The sequence below is a fragment of the Apostichopus japonicus genome, chromosome 19 (genome assembly GCF_037975245.1).
Source record: "Apostichopus japonicus isolate 1M-3 chromosome 19, ASM3797524v1, whole genome shotgun sequence".
Taxonomy (NCBI): domain Eukaryota; kingdom Metazoa; phylum Echinodermata; class Holothuroidea; order Aspidochirotida; family Stichopodidae; genus Apostichopus; species Apostichopus japonicus.
The window spans coordinates 22,476,058-22,496,911 of NC_092579.1; the positions used below are offsets into that span (position 1 = coordinate 22,476,058).

The 20,854-nt window shown below is 37.5% G+C and overlaps 1 protein-coding gene across 3 annotated transcripts in view; it reads left to right on the top strand.

Annotated features, from left to right (window-relative positions):
* LOC139960027 (kinesin-like protein KIF19) overlaps window positions 1–20,854 on the top strand; it is an 82,406-nt gene that overhangs the window by 15,976 nt on the left and 45,576 nt on the right. For all 3 annotated transcript variants that reach the window (XM_071958039.1, XM_071958041.1, XM_071958040.1), the window contains 10 exons: window positions 3,482–3,569; window positions 5,010–5,146; window positions 9,961–10,086; window positions 13,888–14,088; window positions 15,152–15,286; window positions 16,259–16,381; window positions 17,358–17,496; window positions 18,322–18,481; window positions 19,523–19,599; window positions 20,244–20,428. In XM_071958039.1, coding sequence (XP_071814140.1) covers window positions 3,482–3,569; window positions 5,010–5,146; window positions 9,961–10,086; window positions 13,888–14,088; window positions 15,152–15,286; window positions 16,259–16,381; window positions 17,358–17,496; window positions 18,322–18,481; window positions 19,523–19,599; window positions 20,244–20,428 — 1,371 coding nt within the window. The remainder of the gene's footprint in view (window positions 1–3,481; window positions 3,570–5,009; window positions 5,147–9,960; window positions 10,087–13,887; window positions 14,089–15,151; window positions 15,287–16,258; window positions 16,382–17,357; window positions 17,497–18,321; window positions 18,482–19,522; window positions 19,600–20,243; window positions 20,429–20,854) is intronic.

The window sequence follows — 20,854 nt, forward strand, 5'->3', positions numbered from 1 at the left end:
ATTACAGCACTTTCTTTGAGTCCCCCCCCCCCCCCTCAAGATTTAGATTTATCACCTGTCAATAAGAATCGTGAGCCTGCTTAAATTGGAGTTCTGACGAGTAGGGACAGAAATTAAGAATTCTTTTTCAGCATTCTTGCCATTTAATATGCGTGAGGTTTTGTTTGCTTCTAGAATGGTTCTTCTCAATCAAAGTGTGTGGGTAGTTGATTAGAATCCATTTCACTGACAAAGGGAAATTCCTTAAAGTAGTGTGCTTGATGCCAGGCGTGATGGATTATCAAAATTAAAAGTCGGAATCAAGGTTGACCTTCTCAAGTTACTAATTTTGATTACCGCAGCACAATCTTGTCTTCTTGTTATGTTATCTCAAGTCTCATCTTGGAGACCTAAACTATCTGAAACATATACACCAAACCCCCGACTGTGTTGTTCTTTTCAACAAACAATATTTTGGTCTGTCTGTCTGTCAGTCAGTCAGTCAGTCCTTTCTTGTCTCCTCAGACATCAATGTTTTACTTGCTAATTTGCAATATTTTTTCCTAACAGAGATAACATACTCTTTCCTTCTTTGCCAAAAAACACATACTGACTGATTGCTTTTTCTGCCTTATCTAGATGAACCTTAATTCAGCCATAATTATCTTGTCAGTCGCTTCGTTCCTTGTACTTGTAATGAATCTTCTAAACTGTATCAAACCAATGTGAAGGCTCTGTCTCATATCCAGGCCGGCCTGATCCTTCCGTGTTGCATCTCCTGAGCAGTGGCGGAGCTAGGGGTATTGGTCAGGAGGGACGAGAATGGTCTGTAGGGGCGTTTTCGACACTATCTAAGCGGAGCGCCACCACAGGTTGGCGCGTAGCGTACAGAAATTTTGGGAGTAAAGATACTCCCGAGATCGCCGGAAATGACCCTTTCCGGGCCTGGCTAATTTGCAGATAAACGAAGAATAAATAGGTGTCATCGCCAAATTACACCAACAAAATGTGACAAATGTCAATAGGTAGATGAAAGCGCAATAAAAAAGTCAATAATCGCGGATAAGTAAAAAGTGGTAAAGAGCTGAAAAGGGCGCCAGCAGTCCATTTGAGTCTGTCAGGGGGGGCATCCGCCCCCCCCGACTGTATGGACGCTCCGCCACTGCTCCTGAGCTATTGGTATCTATACTTCCCTGCACTCACAACGGATGATCTCCGTACGTCATCACTCTTGAAAAGTAACACTTAATACTCACATCTGTTCTCAAGAGCATTTTCTCTATTTTAAAACATCACTAAACGTGTGTTTGGACTTTGGATATTAGGTGCAATATCAATTCTCTCATTGATTAATTGATTGATTGATCTATCCAGTAGACAAAACAAATGCCTGATCTACATTCATACAGAAAAAGAACCCATATATCATTAAGCATCAATTAGCATCCTTGTGGAGAGGATGATGCGTTGATAGGAAATTGCATGCACAAACTAGACTATTACTCAGTGCCAAGTAAAATGGCAATCTCCATAGATAATACAAGCTTTGCTACAAATTGTAACTTGACCATGTGCGAGCAATTTTGAAGAGCTCTCTCTGCAAATGTTTGTCTTATGATTAAACGTCATGAATAAATAAACTTGGTTACTCTTCTTTCAATAGCAGTGCAAGTTCTGTAAGCAATTTGCTCAATTTTTTTTCGGTATCAATTTCTTATTTGTGAATGTCATGATAGGACACTTACAGTGTGCCTGATAGAGGAGAATAGTACTTCAAATGAAGACACTAGTTTTAATAACAAGATTCAAGTGAATGGCAATGAGAAAGTCACTTGTAAATGAATCCTGTCGTCTGCTTCTCGTGTCTATGTACATTTGTGTACAGTCCCGATAAGCAATGCGTGTGTCCAAGCTACAGTCTGATTGTTGGATTCAAGAAAATACTCAAAATGTCGATTTTGGAAATAAAAAATGGTGGTAAACAATTGTAAAAATGTACCCCTGAGCTTGATTCAATTGTTTGCTTAGCTTCACCAGATATGTGGTGCAGGGGCTATGAGATCAGGACATTAGTTGTTATAGAATACACATTCAAGGAGTATAATAAGAGTTGAGTGCTACAAGGGAACAAGTAACATGACCCACCATGGTTGGTACATTTGTTTTTGCGTGTCTCCAAATTTGACGTAGTCGGTCCAGATTTATATGCTGATGTTAGTCACCTCTGGTCATTAACCATCTTCATTTCTACTGTACCACTCAAATAACCAAGAAATATTTCCTTAAACATGAATTTTGATATTCAAACGAATCTTGATTCAGATGAGTTCATCTCCAAACATTTGATCAGATGATGAGAGAATAACTTGTGGTGCAGTATTTGTATTGCATGGCAAAAACCAGGTACATTTTTCTCTGCACTGTACTGTACAGTATATATCTGGAAAATCTCATTCAAAATTCACTGTGTAAATACACATTCACTCCATAAACGAATACAAATTTTGAAGAAATAATTGTTCATCTATAACACCAAACCTGCTCGCAGCTAAATCGCTTTTGGTGTGAAACGTATAAACTCTACCAGAACGTATATATCAAGAAACAGTGTGTAGGAATTAAATGAAACTTTCACCAGCATTCTCAGATATAGTTCATGTTTTACAGGTCAGAAAAGAAAAATTTGTCTGAAGTTTAAATTTCTTTCAATGTATTCAGGGCCAAAAAATTTCTTAATTTTAGCTACTTGCTAAAAAATGCCAGTGCATAAAAAAAAATCTACTTCCCCAAATCAAATTCTCATTGGCATTTTACCTTGAATTAATATAAAAGCAACATGTGTCTATAACTGGCAGACAAAATGACAATGTTTTCCTTTGTCTACTGGCAAAGGACTAAATCCACTGGCATTTTAGCCAGTAGAATTGCCTGAATTCCGAGGACTGGTACTATTAGCACTACTGTACATACAGTACATGTCTCGGATGGTCTGTACTTTATAGTGTACTGTCATGACACCTCATCACCAGTATATGTTGCATAGATCTGTCAAGATCTCAAAGCATTACCAATTACTGCATCCCATTGCCTCTTGACAACACTCACAGCTTATTGAATATTCATAGGTATTGAAATCCAGTGTGAAGCTTCTACGGAATGACATAGAATTTTTATGCATTAAATTTGCTGCAACTTTAGGTATACAGTATATAAAGTACAGTACCATAACCCATACTCAACCATATATAGTATTAATAGAATTACTGGGAAATCATTTATGATTATTTTCTCACTATTTGCCCTTTCTGTTTAAATTTCATGTTCTTCTTCATCAGGACAATTTTGAACAGATAACAAAAACACTTTAATTGACTGTAATGTCTCTTCTTCTATCGATACTTTCTCTTCTTCCACCCACTCTCCCTCACAGATTTGTTATTTATCGAGGAATAAGCAAACTATTTTGTTCATTCTATCATCTTTTTCCTTGTTTCATTTACAGGAGGAAGTTTACGCAAACACAACCAAAGTCCTCATGAGTAGTGTGACAAATGGATTCAATGCCACTGTCTTTGCATACGGGGCTACAGGTATTAACATCTTCTTTGTTTCGTTGATGTGGAAGGGTATATTCCAGGGCTGCAATCGTCTGTCCTTCTGGGGGAGGTGGGGGGGGGGGATTGGGTGGAGAGACATTACTAAAACATCCTAGTGTACAGTACTGACATAAATATACAAAACGTATCTGCAGTATACAACCGAAACTTTGTTTAAATTGTAGCGGAATATGACACTATTTTCCATGTAAGCCCCCTCCATTTGTTCCAAAAATTTATCCAGGGCTTCCATTAGACCCTTCCCTCTACCGCATAAAATCTTAACCCCCTCCCCCTCCAGTAATAAAATAGTGGTTGCACCCCTGATATATTCCAAAATTTATTCTACTTAAGTGGGAGTTACAGTCAAGTAAATCCCTACTACAGTCTTGCCAACAACAAACGACCAGGTTATGTAAGGTGTGATGCTTCAGTATCCGCAGATCACTGTAACAAAGACCGCTGCGTAAAGAACGTTATAAAATTGACTTTCAAGGGAGTAGAATGTTCTGGAACAATATCCTTGACTATTGCCTATTCCTACAGTCCAGACGGTGACATAGCAGGCAGTTTTCATCAAGGATTTGCTCAGATATAGACCACAATATCATTGTAAGATTTCCTCCTAGAAATTAATCAAACATGTGGCCACAGCTCAAATGACTCGAGTTTTTAATAAATACATTAAAACACAATGATGTTGTACTGCGATCTTATGATACAGCCAAGGCTCACAGATACTCTTTGTTCTCTTGGTAACCGGTTATGCAGTAACAATAAAAAACAAAAACAAATATTCATGATACAATTAGCTGTCCTAGTTTGGTTAGTATTAATGATGTATTGAAGCAAGCACTGCTTGTAATATTGTCTAGAGCCCACTGTGATATGTAGGAGTTTGTATTACTTTATAAAGGCTATATACTCAAATTGTAGTCACAAGTGGACTTAAAATTAAGCATACCCTGGTATAGAAACTATTCTACAAGCTAGGCTGCCATGGGCCCAGAGTCAATTGTCATACTACTTAGACATAATAATTATTGATTATCAATTATTCTAAAAGATGATCAGGAAATTTTATTTATCTGGTATCTCATCACAAAATGTTATGCAAAAATGGGCAAATTGTTATGCAAATTATGCAAATACGGAGAGCTGTTTTTTGTTCACAGGGACCATACAGTAGTTTATTATGTACAGTGTTTAGAGAAAGTTGAGAGCCTTCGAAATTGCTGCACAAAATCCGAGGACTTTTTTACATTCCCTGCTGATGCATTTAGTTGCTGATAGGGGCCCTGCACTGTCAGAGAATAAATTTATGAGTTCTTAAAAGTTACCACGTGTTGCAAATCAGATAAATAAGAATTGTTTTTTTTAAAACAAACGCATGATTCTGCAAATTTATCCAACCCGGTCTTTTTTTTGCTGCAGGTGCCGGTAAGACCTATACGATGCTTGGGACGGACGAGGATCCGGGCATCATGGCCAGGGCCCTGAATGACCTCTTTCAGGAAATGGAGAGGACCAGTGAAGACAACGTCTATGAAGTCTCTATGTCATACTTGGAGGTGAGTATTTTTTTCTGGGGAGAAAGTGGTTTTTCAAAATTAAAATTCTAATAAAGTTTAAAAAATAAAAATTATATAATTTACATTGTTTATATAACTAGTACATAACAAGGCATGGCTCACGTACTGGATGTCAACCCTTCTACCAGGTTTTCAGTAGAATTTTCTAGTCTAATTCTCAAGTTTTATTTTGAGGAAAATTATAGTAGTATCCAAAAAATGAGTTTGTCATAGTTTTTCACCAATGATGGCATATGAAAATCTACTTCTTGGTGGTAAGTATTGGCTTGAAGCCAATGGACACTTTCTTTGCATTAGGAAACGGTGGCATATGTTAGGGTTTAATTGACATCATAGCAGGGATGTGAATTCCGTTTTAGTTTTCACCTTTAAGACTGTATGGAAGCCTCTAAAAGCCAGCGGAGGTCAGTGTTGTTCAGCATTGACTAAAATTTGTAATTGATCCCAATTGTTATACCTTTAACCATGTACCCATATGTTCTTTTATGGAACCCTCTAATTGAGGGCTTCAGTCGAGTGTTTGTAGTTGACCTTAATTAAAAATTATTTAATACTTGTAATAAAATCGTAAAATGTTCCATGTGTCTAGTATGATCGTGGTACTGTATGTTTGTTAGCTGGTTATTATTCAACTTTGGAGATTAGTAAATAATGGGGTTGTCTGAGACTGACTGTAGAATTTGTGTTATGGCTTGTCTAGATGCATGAATTCTGATATTAATATATACATCCATATATATATATATTTATATATTAATATATGTTTGCATGTATGATATTAATACATACATACATATTTATATATATATATTTATATATTTATATCTATTTATATATATATGTATGTATTTTCTAGCATACAGTACCTTAAAACACTTCCACCCTACTTTGCACCTGGTCACCAACAGAACCACCAGGCACTAACACATCTCTCTGTGATATTCCAGTTTTCTAATATGGTAGTGCATAATATGAGACAATGTCGCCATTTTTCAAAGTGTCTTTTCATCGTAGTGGGGGGGGGGGACTGTGAGGGAAGGTGATGGGTGTGGGTTTTCTGTCTTCCCTCTTAACCTTCCAGCTATTGCTTGAGTTTGTATTGGTCTATGTGTCTAGATTGTAGCTGAAATTTACCTACTGTATAACACTTCAAATATGTCTGTACAACTACTCCCTAGTCATTAAAAGAAAGTGGCATGATTAACTCTGTCGTGTCACAATTTGAATTTTCGACATCCTCCATTAATAATAGTACGATATGAATTTTGCTACAGAGCTTCACATTCTGAAAAGATTTTTTTTGTAGGTCATAATATTACCTATTTTTATATACAAAGGAACAGGAAACTTCTCCAACTTTTTTTTCAATTTGATATCAAGAGCTCACTTCATCTCTTTCTTCTCCTCTTCATTTTTGTTTTCCTTTTTTTCTTTTAATATCTAAGAATCTCTTATTATTAACCGTATCCCAAAATAGCACGACTGCAATGTGTTTTCACGACAGAAGACTGGGGAAGATCAATATCTATTGTCTAGGCTGGTATGAAAATAACCATAGTTATATATATTAGTGTTGCTGATAATCAATAATGGCACCCGACTGTAACAGTCTCTTTTGAAGGTCTCAAGAAGACAGTTACTAAAACACGACGATGAATGTCAAAATGCCATGTAGGAGTTTTCATGGCACGGGATGGTTGTCGATTGATAAGACCAGAAAGGTTCTGGGGAGGGGTTTTTGAGGAGGAATAGTAGGGGAACAACGGTGGACGCACGAAGGCGTTAGCAGTGGCATGGAATTAACCACTTTAAATTCAAGATTGTTTAACTAACAAAACTAACTAATAGATTTAACTAATGTTTAACTAATAGATTAATTGTAGCGAGAGCTGTCCAATCAAGGTCATTTTGATGATTTTCCCCATTCCTTAAAAAAGTGCATCAAGAAAACTTTCAATATTATACTATATTATAAATATTATTCGCAAAACTGTTGGTTGAAGTTGTTTACATTGTCATCGACCAAGCTTAGAGCTGGCTAATCTTCTCTGTTGCGCAATATTTTTGGATAGAAACAACAAATGCTGCATACCGTCAGTGGCGGCGGAACCGGGGGGGCTTGGGGGGGCTCAGCCCCCCCAATAAAAAAGTTGAGGGGGCAAATGCATGATAAGCCCCCCCAATATTTACCAAGGCTCCGAAACGTGCATCTGCCCATTTTTCAATGCATACTTGTCGAACTGTCCGATGCACACGTATACTCTATAGGTGTAATAATTTTAGTAATTGCTGGGGGACCCTCGGCCCGTCCCCTGGCTATAGACCACATTGTCACCCCAACCGCGTCTTCACGCGGTTGGGAAGCAGTGAAAAGTGGAAGCAGTGAGTGTGAGTACCTGTAAGTGTAACACAACTTCGTCTTAGGCTAATGACTTGCCTCATTTCAGCCAGTTCTCCAACATCCCCTTACTTAGTGGCGGAGCGTCCATATATACAGTCAGGGGGCGGATCCCCCCCCCCCCCATGACGGATTCAAATGGACTGCTGGCGCCCTTTTCAGCTTTTCAGCTTTTTACTTATTCGCGTTTTTTGACTATTTTATTGCGCTCTCATATACCTATTGACATTTGTCATATTCTGTTGGTTTAATTTTCCGACAAAATGGCGACGACACCTATTTATTCTCTGTTTAGCAAGGCCCCGGAAAGGGTGATTTCCTGCAATCTAGGGAGTATCTTTACTCAAAAATTTTCTGTACGCTCCGCGCCAACCTGTGGTGGCGCTCCGCTTAGATAGTGTCGAAAGCGCCCCTACAGACCATTCTTGCCCTCCCTGACCAATACTCTAGCTCCGCCACTGCCCTTACTACACTCAAAAACATCTTTGCGAGTACACTACGAGTAATAGCTACTCTTTTAAAAAACCATCGAATATACAAATTACAATGTTTTTACAGACTTTTACGTGCAATCTGAGAAATTGCAGGCTTGAGACCCATATTTTAGGGCTGGGTATTCGCAGCATAAAACACTCGGAAAGTGCCGTTTCCGGCCATCTGGGGGTTTGAAAAAACCCAAAATTTTCTTGTACGCTCCGCGCCAACCGATGGTGGCACTCCGCTTAGATAGTCTCCACACATTAGCCCCCCCAATAATTTTTCCGTTCCGCCGCGCCTGCATACCGTAGTGTTCATATACCGAAACAGCTGTTGGGGAAATGGGAGTTGATCATGCAGGAAATACACCAAACATTGTACAGTGTCTTCGCAATGTCATACATGCAAACAAGTCATCATTTTATTAAATTTTGCTCAGACATTATTACCTTTGAAGAAACAACCAGGTCTCAATATTGTCATCTTATTTATCTTTGGTCTTTGGTCATCTCGTAAGAAATCATTTGTAACAGTCGCTCTCTGCCAGAGTTTTTAATGTTTGTTGTAACCAAGGTTACTAGCTATTGGCAAAATCTTTTTTTTCATTTTGAAGTTTGCAAATAGAAGCATTATTTATTCGTTATGAAAATAAGAGTAATTATCACAACCTTGACATGTTTGAGTAACGTTTATGTAGCTGTATCGTTAACCAATGGCTGGAGACGGACATGAAGGCCACTGCCTACGTAGTCAAACTGTTTGTTTGTTAGACTTAATCAACTGTATAGCAGTTTTTAATAAATAGACATATATGCTTTTATGAGAAATCTTTGAAGTTGTCAGCTTTTTGCAAAGACAATGTTGTCGTCTTTTGTGTGTTTTTTTTCTCATAAAATTGACTGTTTTTTAGGATCTCCCTTACATTACAGAACGAAATAACAAGGGTTGTTTGAGGAGTTTTATGGCTTCTCTCGTTGGTTCATGGTTGTCTTTTTTCATTTGAGTGAATTTGTTTCTTCTTTGACCACATGATATAGACCATTGAGATCTCATGTTTAAGGGAACACAAATCCAACCGAAATCTTTAATTTATAAGATACGGAGCTTTGCGAAGAACGACTCCCCAAAACAGCTAAGAAAATATCTTGATTCTTTTGGGAGAAATATCCTGAGTTGTGTCGGGGAGATGTCATTTGATAATTCTGTGATGTCACAGTGCCGCTACAGACTTAGGATCTGAATCCTTGTACATTCTCTCTGTTTTTATTTTAATTTTTTTTCAAGGTAGAATGTTAACAGTGATGAAACCAATTTTTCGGGACAAGTTCAGAGGTTCAATATGTAGAATCGGCGTTTGTAAAGCCCATCTCCATTGCAGAAACTATAACATTGTACATTGTAGTAAATAAAAGAAGAAACATAAAAAAAAATGGAAGCACATGTATGTCGGTTGATGATGTGAGATTTAAACTTGATCAAGTCTTCAGCCTTGTTTGTGAACTGGAACATTAAATCCACGGAATCGCCCAAATGGAATAAGATCATTTTTGTAGCTATTTCAGGAAGTTCTTTATGACAGTTTGATCTCTACCACATAGACCAATAATGACTGTTGTGTGTTTGTGTCTCCTGAAAGGAAAATGAGGTGAGGAGGAGGGGGAGGGAGGGAGGGAGGGAGATGGGGAGTTGTTCATGACAGTTTCATTAATCTTTATTACATAGACCAATAATGATCGGTGTGTGTTTGTGTCTCCGGACTGTGGAGGATGAGAGGAGGGGGAGGGAAGATAATACCGCATGTGGTGAGATGACTTGTTGCTGAAATTGGTCTATTTTGTTGGACCGTGTCATTGTTGGACATTCAAATCATTAGAGCAAAAAGTTCATGCTTGGCCTGATCTGTATTCTCCCTCCACAGATCTACAACGAAATGATCCGTGACCTGTTGAGTCCGTCCACCGGCTACTTGGATTTGAGAGAGCACGCGTCCGGAGCGGTACAGGTCGCTGGCATTTCCGAGGTTTCGACCAACTCCTCGACAGAGGTACGTATACTTACCTTGCAATACTTTATACAGATACTGCTGTCCATGTTTTCGTTATTGATTTCTGATTATTAAAACATTTTGAGGCTCATCAATGAAAGCGGCTGGATAAATCAGTCTAACCTATAGACCATTTGTGTCAGTTTCTCAGATGCAACACAAAGTTCTAGAGGAAATCAAAGACATTAATGAACAAAATGATGTTGAATGTTGGGATCCAAGGGTGCACTGCTGCTCATATAAAAGTTAAAAGATGTATGTTTTGTTGAGTTTTTACAATTTGTCAACAAAAAAATGGATGATCATCAATTCATCATTAACATTTAGGTCTACACCGAGGAGCCAACGTCATCTTCATCATCATCAGTGTAGCCTTAAAGGAGCATTCCAGACCCTAGCTCTGAAATTTTTTTTTTTTTAAAGTTTTTTTTTTCTTTTATCTTTTTTGGTTGAACCATATCATACCAAAGACTAAAATTCTGCCTGGAGTCATCCTTTAAATTATGTACCGTAATCTGACAACTTGCGGTAATTGTAATTATGCCATAATTAATGTGGAGCGATTCCATAGGAGCTGTATGGTTTTGTTGTTGATGCCTATTCAGTAGCGGTTTTGTAATTTTACACATGTATGTCATTAAAATCAATATCAGACTATGTGGGTGGAATGTAGGTGTGTTTTAATGAAGAAGGTAAACATACTGTGTCCATGACTTCCATGCAATGATGACGCAAAGACGCGCTCTGAATTTACTCTTGGCCTCCTTCTTTCTTTTTTTTCGTGTTTGGGTGTCTTACTGTTAACTCCACCGTGAGCTTATTGTAATTATGCAGTTTACTTAATGAGGAGCGCTTCCATATGAGCTGTATGGTTTTGTTGTTTCAATGCCTGTTTAGTAGCGGTTTTGTAATTTTACACATGTATGTCATTGAAGTCAATATCAGATTATGTGGGTGGAATGTAGGTGTTGGTGATAACTGAAGGCATAATCAAGAAGGTAAACATACCGTGTCCACGCAATGATGACACAGACATATGCTCTTAATGTAGTTTTGGGAGGGGTTTTTTTCGGTTTATGGTGTCTTACTATAAAAAACTTTACAATTCCTAGAAAGGGACTTTGATACATTACGAAGAGAATTATCCTTCAAGATAAAATCTGAGATCATTCAGAGATCTTTGTCTAAAAAAAGTTATGATACAAAAATTACAATAAAAAGGAAAGCAATTAAAGACATTGAAAAGAAAAGTAACACAATCAACAGTTTTGAAATTTTAAGTTAAACTGGGAATGATAAAGGAATATCAAAAAGTATACATTAAATCAAATCATTTAAAATTCCATTTTGAATTAAGATAGATGCTCTGTATAAATATGAAATTTTGAAAATTTAAACCCTATATTTTGGTTTTATTGCACGATTTTGTAATTTATAGTTAGTTTGTAGGCAAAGAGAGTTGAGTTCTTTATTAAGAGGTTGTTTACTATCCTTATGAATATTCCTGGTGATTCTAATAAATTCACTTTTAGCTGCACTGTTGTCTTCACAATGGAAGACTGTACATTCTGTTTAGTGTGGTAACGGTCAGTGTTATTTTGTAAATAGTGAGCACACTGAAGGAGAGAGTTCTTCAACATTGACAGAGAGGAATAAATGTTTATTGAATCAACTCCTATCGTCCATGCCACTTCCCTGAATAGAATGTCCATGGTTAAATTTAATCTCGACCTGTGAAAGAGTTAACATCATTTCAGCAATTAAAATTGAATTGTTTTATATACTGTATCAAAAGTGAACTTGAAGTAAGCAGGTACGATTTCATAAGAAAAAAGTAACAAAGAGCATTTTGGTTTTTTTGTCAAAATATATAACATACATTCTAGCTATCCATAGCCTCCTTGTACAAAAGTTGAATTAAGTTTGTTGGTTGTTGTCAATGTGCATCCACTGTTTGATGTTTCCTTCAATTTAAACCGTTGCTACAAAACATGACAACAGCTGTCAATATCTCCAAAAAATGACGTATAAAGTAAGTTTCTCGTTTATGATTTCTCAAACGAGATCCACCTCTGGGGTTTCTTCATTACTATATATTATATAATGATTGATTGCCAAACAGGTAAATTCCCTCCCCCCCCCATTTCTTTATGTTTCACATTGAACTCGCTGCAGGAACAAACACCTGTAGGAATCCATAAGGTTGACGTTCATAAAGAACAATATTTTGAAACAGTTGCTATAAACAGAGATGATTGTTTCAATGTTATTGGCGAGTTGCTTCCATGTCGTTGTGCAAAGTTCATTTAATGTGGGTCTGCACGTTTTTTAATCAAGAGCGAGCGATTCCGGCGTAACGGAAGACTTGAACTTTGAATCCCGTTTTCTCAGTCGCATGAAGGCTTGTTCCGTTTCTTTCTACCAAGGCCTTGCCATCTCAGAAGGCTACAAAGAAGAGCCGTTTTGTAGATATAAAGAGATATAAAAGATAGAATGGTTTATGTTGATCTATATCAACGAGAAACATTCTATTGATCTCTGAAGAATAAGAAAACGGAGAGAAAATCTGTGTGGTTTTGGGGATGGGAAGAGAGTCTTATGGGTGCAAATAAATTATTGTTCTTGAAGGACTTGGGTAATGCAGTGCTCTGCACTTTTTCCCTTGAGAACAAAAGCAGAGGATATCAGTACAAACTTTACGACTTAAACCCTTACAAATAATTTGAACAAATATTCAAATATTTTTGATCTGAATACTCTCAGTCATGTTAGATATAACCATCACAAATAAAATATGTCTTATTTTTTTTGTCACAAGTAAAGTATTTCATGAATATTTATGCATCTGTATTTATGGCGAATTGTTTAGTTTTGATTATCCGGTCAAGTTGTTACGACCGAGTTGGACCGACTTTCCTGACTCAAGTCAAGTCACTGTTATTAAACTCAAGTCACTGTTATTTAAACTCAAGTCACTGTATCAACTCTATCTATAGGCGAAAAAACTTGACAAAAATATCAAATTGACTTCGCTTTGGGATTCAAGAGAATCAGGTCGCGACTCGTTGCTAAGTCTGCGTGTCATTTCACGTTCAAGTATGCGGCTATAAAATGAATGTACTGTATGAAGCTGTTTGAACTTTTAGGCCTTTAGCTCTACCATTCATCTTGAGCGTACTGTCGGTTGCTGCGGAATATTAAAAATCATGTTTCTCCGTACACTAGGACACTCAATATTAAAAGGTGGCTTTTATTTGTCCTTATTTTGTGGTTTATTAACTGCACTTTTGTATGATTTCTCCTATTAAATTGTATGCTTTTTCTTAAGGGGTCATGTTAAGGTCATGTGTTCTGAAAGTTTATAATTATATGCTATTTGCATCTTAAAATATGAGCATATCTTTTCATATTTCTTTGTCTATTCACCTCAATTGTCTGTTTTAGTCAATAGTGACTTTATCCCACTGCTGCCACCATTGTTCGGTTACCACATTGGAAAATGTTTAATCTTTAAATTTTTAATCTAGAAAAAGGTCTAAAAAAAAAAAGCATGTGGTGAAAAACAATGCATTCAAACTGGTATGAATACGTGGTCACCATGAAGGGTACTGCGAAGTTCAATTCCATTATCTCGTTGAACTTCCTGTACTTTATTTCTGTTCGGACTGAGATTTTTAACCTTTAGAACTACACAATGATCTAGTTTCATTTATGGCTCAAATTTTTTGGACATCAGTTTCTTATCTTTGAAAGTATTATTATAGCCTCACCGTGCAGTCGTTTTAATTGTCGTGCCATCAGGTTATGAACCTCTTGATTCGAGGTAACAAAGAGAGAACCCAGGAACCCACCGCTGCCAATAAGACGTCTTCCCGGTCCCACGCCGTCCTGCAAGTCACGGTGCGTCAACGAGACAGAGTCCGAAGTATCAACCAAAGCCAGAGGATCGGAAAACTCTTCATGATCGACCTAGCTGGCTCAGAGAGAGCTTCCCAAACCAAGGTAAATATATTCGGAGGTTTGCATAGGTTTGCATCCCTCGACAACCTGCTAATAGTCCTTTGGTGGTTGAGAAAAAGACCTATCAAAACCTTATCAAATAGAGGTATTTTCATAAGGTTTTTTCTATAAGTTTGTGTCTCATTTATATAGGTTCAACTCTTATGATAGTCCTGGTTAGCTTAATGAAGACCTCCCAAAACCAAGGTATATTAAAATAATAAGGTTTTACACAGGTTTATCTATCATCATTTGACCTATTGCTATCACAGAAACAAACACTTTACTAGAAACACCTTAAACACCTTAAAGAATCCCTTAAACACCTAGAAACACCTTACAAACACCTCATTAAACCAAGGTCATCTCGGATATAAAGTACATAGCTAGCAGAGAAAGACCTGCAGTAAGTACCAAGCCAAAGTTAAATTATGAGGTTCTTTTTTAAACAGAGTGTGTGAACAGAGGGCGCCGTAATGTCGGTCCAAATATGCGTGAATTGTACTGTTTACGGATCGCTGAATTTAAGCGACGGGATCGAGTGAAAGGGCTCACAAGCTGCAAACACGCCCAATAAACTTGGCATATTGAAGCGCTGGGCGAATGACTAGTTCATGGTTCCACTCGTGTAGTTTCACTGACGAAAAAGTTGCTTTAGACATCACACAGTTAAGGTTCTTAAAGCAGTGAGCTTGTCTTGAAACTTTGAACACATGTTTCAAATGATCTCTTCTTCAATAATTAGGAATAAACTAGTTTTATACTTCTAGTAATCTAACTCATGGTACCTCGATGATCTGCAGTCATAGATCGACAAGTTTTGCGGAACTAGGTAGAACCGATGCGCCAGGGCCATTGGTTGACTTGGGGGGAGGGGGGGCATGGCTGGGAGGCCTCATTGTATGTAGGTTATTTTTATTATCTTCCTGTACTGAAGTTGGAACTACCAGATGCAGAAAAGCCTTTCTAAAAGCCTAGAACTTGTATCCATCACGTAAAGACCCTGTCAATGTTGGCGTAGGAATATGGTCTTAAAGACTCATTTTCATATTTTTTTCCTATTCAGAATCGCGGTAAGAGGATGATAGAGGGCGCTCACATCAACAGGTCGCTCCTCGCCCTTGGTAACTGTATTAATGCCCTCTGTGAGGGTGGAAAATATGTCAACTACAGAGATAGCAAGTTGACCAGACTGCTTAAGGTGAGAGTTTGTCATTTGTTGAGGTTGTCATTAATATAAAACCTCAGAGTAGAAAACTGGTAGATTTTAAAGGAGTTTATACAAATGATCACAGGTTTTTTTCAATTAATTTTCTATAATATCCAGATGCAATGGAAAAGTATGAATATTTTGTCAAAGATTACATTAGACTACACTTGAACGCCAAGTAAAGTTTCTTTGTCAATAACAATTTATGGATGGAAACAATCTTTTTGGCCCTCAAAGACTATTCGCTAGAATTTTAAATGTTGATGTAATATAAGTTGATCATGCATTGAAATGCTTTGGACGAATCATATAATTTGTGTTTTACTTCATCAACAGAAACCCAGTTTTACCCAAACTGTATTATTTTCTTCCACCTTATTTGTGCCAGCTTCCTCTCGTAAACTTTGTAACTATGTATTTATAAGTAACATCTTTTTAATTGTTACTCTTTTGTGATATATAGTTATATTTTTTAATTTTTATTATCTTTGACATATTTACTCTCAATCTCCACTCAAAATCAATGCACTCCAATGTATCTAGCTACTTTCAAAAGTTTGTAAAAATCATTTTAGGACTGCACCCCCCACTGACCCACTTCAGGGGCAACGCCTACTTCCTCATCAATTATGAAAAGCTTATGCCTCAAAGTTTCAGGTGGAATGACTCTTTAATATCATACATAATCATGTTGCCTAATATTAGAACTGAAGCAGATTCTTTTCAATATTGTACTCATGTGTTTATTCTATAAACATGACACGTTTCTTTCTGTTTTGGTAAATAGGGTTTTATCTTGTTGGTAATTGCAAGAACATCATGATTTGCATGGTTAATAAATTTAGAACCGAAAGACAACCAGGTGACTTAGCTAATGTTGCCTCAATCTACAATTTGATCCTCGATCGATCTACAATTTGATCCAAGTTACAATTTGATCCTCTTCTCATTTCCCGTTAACAGGATTCTCTCGGTGGGAACTGTAAGACCGTCATGATTGCGAACATCAGTCCGGCCAGCTTCTTCTTTGAGGAATCGAGGAACACCCTACTCTATGCAGATAGAGCTAAAAATATCAAGATGAAGGTAAAATTTCAAACTTAATTTCAAACTCCTGAAACAAAGGCCTGTCGAAGTAAATCAGATGCAGAATACCTCACTGATCACCTTATCATCAGAGTTAGGCTTAATTATATGGATATATCCGGTAGAAAGTTGCATTTCCATGAACAATACAACACACTTCTTACATATAGATATATATATGTATCTTTTGCAAACAACATTTCCTAAGGATATTTCATAGGGGGGAGGTAGTGAATAATTGGGTGAATAAAAATGTCAGGATTTTAATATTTAAACCAAAGATTTCTGGATTTTGAATTTTACAGTGTAGTATTATTTGTTATTTCTCTGATCTCTGAGGTTTGAATACCATGCTAGACAAAGATATTTTTCTTGTTTCAATTCAATATTTTGCAATGATACAGAGCATACTACGAGAATGGTGGTAGAGATCTATCTGGAGCTATGTTTTTTTTTCAAAGGGCCCCTATTCTGAAGGACAAACAAAAACAGAGAACAAGAAGTCAAAAAACAAAAGAAAAGGGCAGTGGGATTAATAGATTAGAATCTGGTCTGTAAGATCTAAACATGGACCACTGGAAAAAATATAATAAATTCAACCCTCAGTTGGGTATGCTCACCCTTAAGGCACTGGGCACACTACCACCCTTACCTTAACATTTTTCAATGTAGGTGTTGTGATGCTGCCAGACACTTTGCTCCAAACATTGATCATCTCTGGCCCTCTATGAAAACGAATTGAGACCTCTGGTCCATTTCTATGGATACGTCCATTAGTTCGAGAACCATCGCTCTCAGTTGATATTAAGAAGTCCTTGATCATTTGGTAATAAAAGGTTGTTACACATACGGATACATTCTTATGCTCTCTGTCTGTCTGTCTATCCGTCCGTCTGTGTTCGTGCATGCATTTCTTGCTTTTGTAAATAATTGTTGCCTTACTTTGTCTTTCTGCTGTATCATTTTTAAATATCAGATAAAGTCTAACACCACCAGTGTGTCGTACCACGTGGCGCAGTACACCAACATCATCTCCGAACTCAAGCAAGAGATTAACAGGCTCAAGCAGAAAATATCATCTCATGAGGAGGAGAAAGGGTTCGGAAAAAACCTCTGTGAGTTGAGAACCAGAATTAAGTTTCCTTAAAAAGTGATAATTATGTTTATTAAAAAATTGCTTATGCTTATCTAGAATTAGTCATTGGAGAGTGTTGCAGAATTGCAGAATTTGTAGACAATACAGCCGTTTCACTGTGTTACAAAGATGACAGCATGGCCAGGTCAGGTCATGGCATGGTCAGATTGTCTGCCCCCCCCACCCCCGTAATTATTAGGTTTTCGGCTCAAAGCCCAACCAGGAATCTGAGTTTCTATTGACCTATTCAAAACTACCCCTGGGCAGTGTTGTTCACCCTGGATCTGTTACATTTGGTTATGGGGGATATGGGTCGAGTGATTTCCAAAAAGAAATTTGTCTGCAAGTGCTGATGAATGTGGGAGGGGGGGGGGCTGCCTTTATCCTCCTCAGTATTTGACAAAGTGTTCTGATGTTGAGGTTTACTTTGTTGTCTCTCAGATGGGTGCATTAACTGGCGGTCACGGGAGCAGGAATGGGGTGAAACATCCCTCACGCTCGCCTCATAAACACTTTGAAACACTTATTGGAAGGAGAGGGCCTAGTATAAGTCGATGTTCGTCAATGATCATTACATGAAAAGGGTTTCAAATGAGCTTTAAATGGGCTTCCTAACCCTTGGCATTATTTAATATTTATTATTATTATTATGATTATCTAAGCTATGTACATCTCTAACTTGGGTAGTTCTTCTTTAATAATAACATGTATCTCAGTTAAATGACTTTGCCATAGAATGATAGGTTACGAGCAGAAACCAAACGAAGTTGTAGATTTATTCCTCGTCTTGAACTTTGACCTCCAGCCATCGATGCTGCCAGCCGAGCAGAGATGGACCGTCTCCGGCAACAGTTGATGTCAAACTTTAACATTCAGATGGGGATACGTCAGGAACTGATGCATGTAGAACAGGAGACATGGCAGCTCTCACTGGAAGCTAACAAACAGCTGTCTGTGATAGCAGAGTAAGTTATTAGATACCAGTGGTTTACAGGTGGTACAGAGGTAGTAATGATTGGTGTGTGAGTAAACATTGATATATATGTGGAAGGTTGTTAGTTTGTCTGCATCTTAATTCACTGAATAAACATCAAATAGGGATGCTTTTAATATGAGCTGTTGTTTAGTGACAGTCATAGTGTTTAGTGACAGTCATTACAGGGACAGAGTTTCATAGGGGTTACGGTAGTGCTGTATTGAGATTCACAAAACTTAAGTGAACTAAACTAACTTATAAGGCTCTAGACTAGACTATACTATAGTATACTGTTCTATACTATAGTATTCTATGCAATACTACACTATACTATACTAAACCCACTATACTTTACTTAACTAAAGTACTCTAAACTATACTATACTGTGTGTCATCCAGACTTGACTGTTGTAACAGCCTTTTATTTGGTCTTCCTGCTTACCAAATCTCGAAGCTTCAGCGCATTCAATACATCGCCACCAGATTAGTTATCCTCACAGATAACAGATCCCACATTCAACCCTTTTTCTCCACCAACTTCACTGGCTTTCCTGTTGCTGAAAGAATTAACTACAAACTTCTCACCCTGACTTACAAACTATCCATGGTTTTGCCCCAAACTATATTTCCAACTTACTCACCTTACAAACTCCAACTCACTCACTCAGATCTAACAGTGCGATTCTCCTAAAGCCACCTCAAATTAAAACTAAAACCTATGGTGAGCGTTCTTTTCAATTTGCCCCCCTCACATTACATCACACTTCATGGAATGCCAGTCGGGAAAGCACTACACATTGAAAGAAGCCGAAGTGACCTAAAACTAGTTGAATCTTGATAGTTCATTGTCGTAGGCACACACTCGCTGCATGACTATCCAAAGTTTTCCACGTTGGGTAAGGTCAAATTCATTGGGGGCAGTATTTTGAATCAGACTAGAAAGAGGTATATTGTAAATGAGAGGAGGAATTTGGTCTTGATCATTAAAACTATTTGCTTTTAACTTTCTTCTTTTTTTCTCTTTCGGTAGATGGGAACAAGAGCAGCTGAGGATGCAAAGCAAACACAAACCCAAATTGAGTCTGACTTTCAACCACAAGCAGAAAGGTGAGTGCAAGCTATAAGAGTTAAATATTGAGGCTGGGAGGTGGGGTGGGGGGTGAGGGAGGGGATACAGTTTGAAAAAATAGATACATTTTATCATCCTTTCTGGTGCAGAGCTTCCCTTATGCTTCTTATTTTACAGAATAGATCCGTAAACTTTTAAAACTGCTAGTATCTCCATTAGACCATTGAATATTTGTTCTGCTGTAATACAGAGGTAAATAGTGACCTCCTTCTGCATAGTTGACCTTTACAGAGAACCAATCAAATAATCAGTCTATCGCCATCTCTCTCAGTCAAAATTAGTATACTAGCTCAAAAAGCCAATTTTAATATTCTGACATTGCATAGTAAGCTCCTGCATAAAATGGTACAATTTTTCCCCTCAAATTTAAAAGATTCATGGCATATTTTCTTCACAGAAGCTAAGTATTTTTTAATATTTTTTTATTATAATTATAACAAAGTATTCATAATCTTCAAAAATTACTATGTGAAAATTCAAATACTAAATTAATTCCATGAAAGCAACTGCAGTGTCAACTTTGTTGAAATTTTTCTAAACTTAAATGTGATATTTAATATTTAATATTGTAAGTGAAATAAAATTTGTGTAATAACATTTTTGTTCTGCTCTTTGCTGACAGAGAGAGAGCTAGATGATATAGATGCCAAGAGTACAACCTCGGAATCACCAGAACCAGAAGAGGTCTCGGATGCGAGACAACAGCTCTCAATCATCCTCAGACAAAGAGCCGATCGCTACAACAAGAGATCCGATCTGGAAGAACAATTAGAAGGCGTCAGGAAGAAAGGATCCATCATGGAAGAGGTATGTACAGACTTTCCATACACCCTCCCTCCCCCCCCCCCTCGTACCCCACATAAAGACAAGAGTGATTTTGTAAGCCATAGATGCAAGATTAGTGATGGTGGCTTTTGTTGTATAGCAAATAGCACAACCAGTTATTAATTTGCGATCTCCCCCTGCCCCCCCAAAAATTTGTCACTATTTACACCTCAAACCAGACCTTGTCTGGTTCCATTTATTTCTTGTCCTTGTGAAAGATGAATATTTTCACATGACCAAAAATACCATATCGGTTCGTGATATGTTCCAAATTAACCCTCATGCCCTGACATATCGTTATTACAGTCATGTCACTGAATTCTTAACTCTAAAATCCAGAACCCATTGGTTCAGCTTCCCCATCTCCCCGCCCCCTCCCCCACCCTCAAACCTTTATTGGTAGGCTTC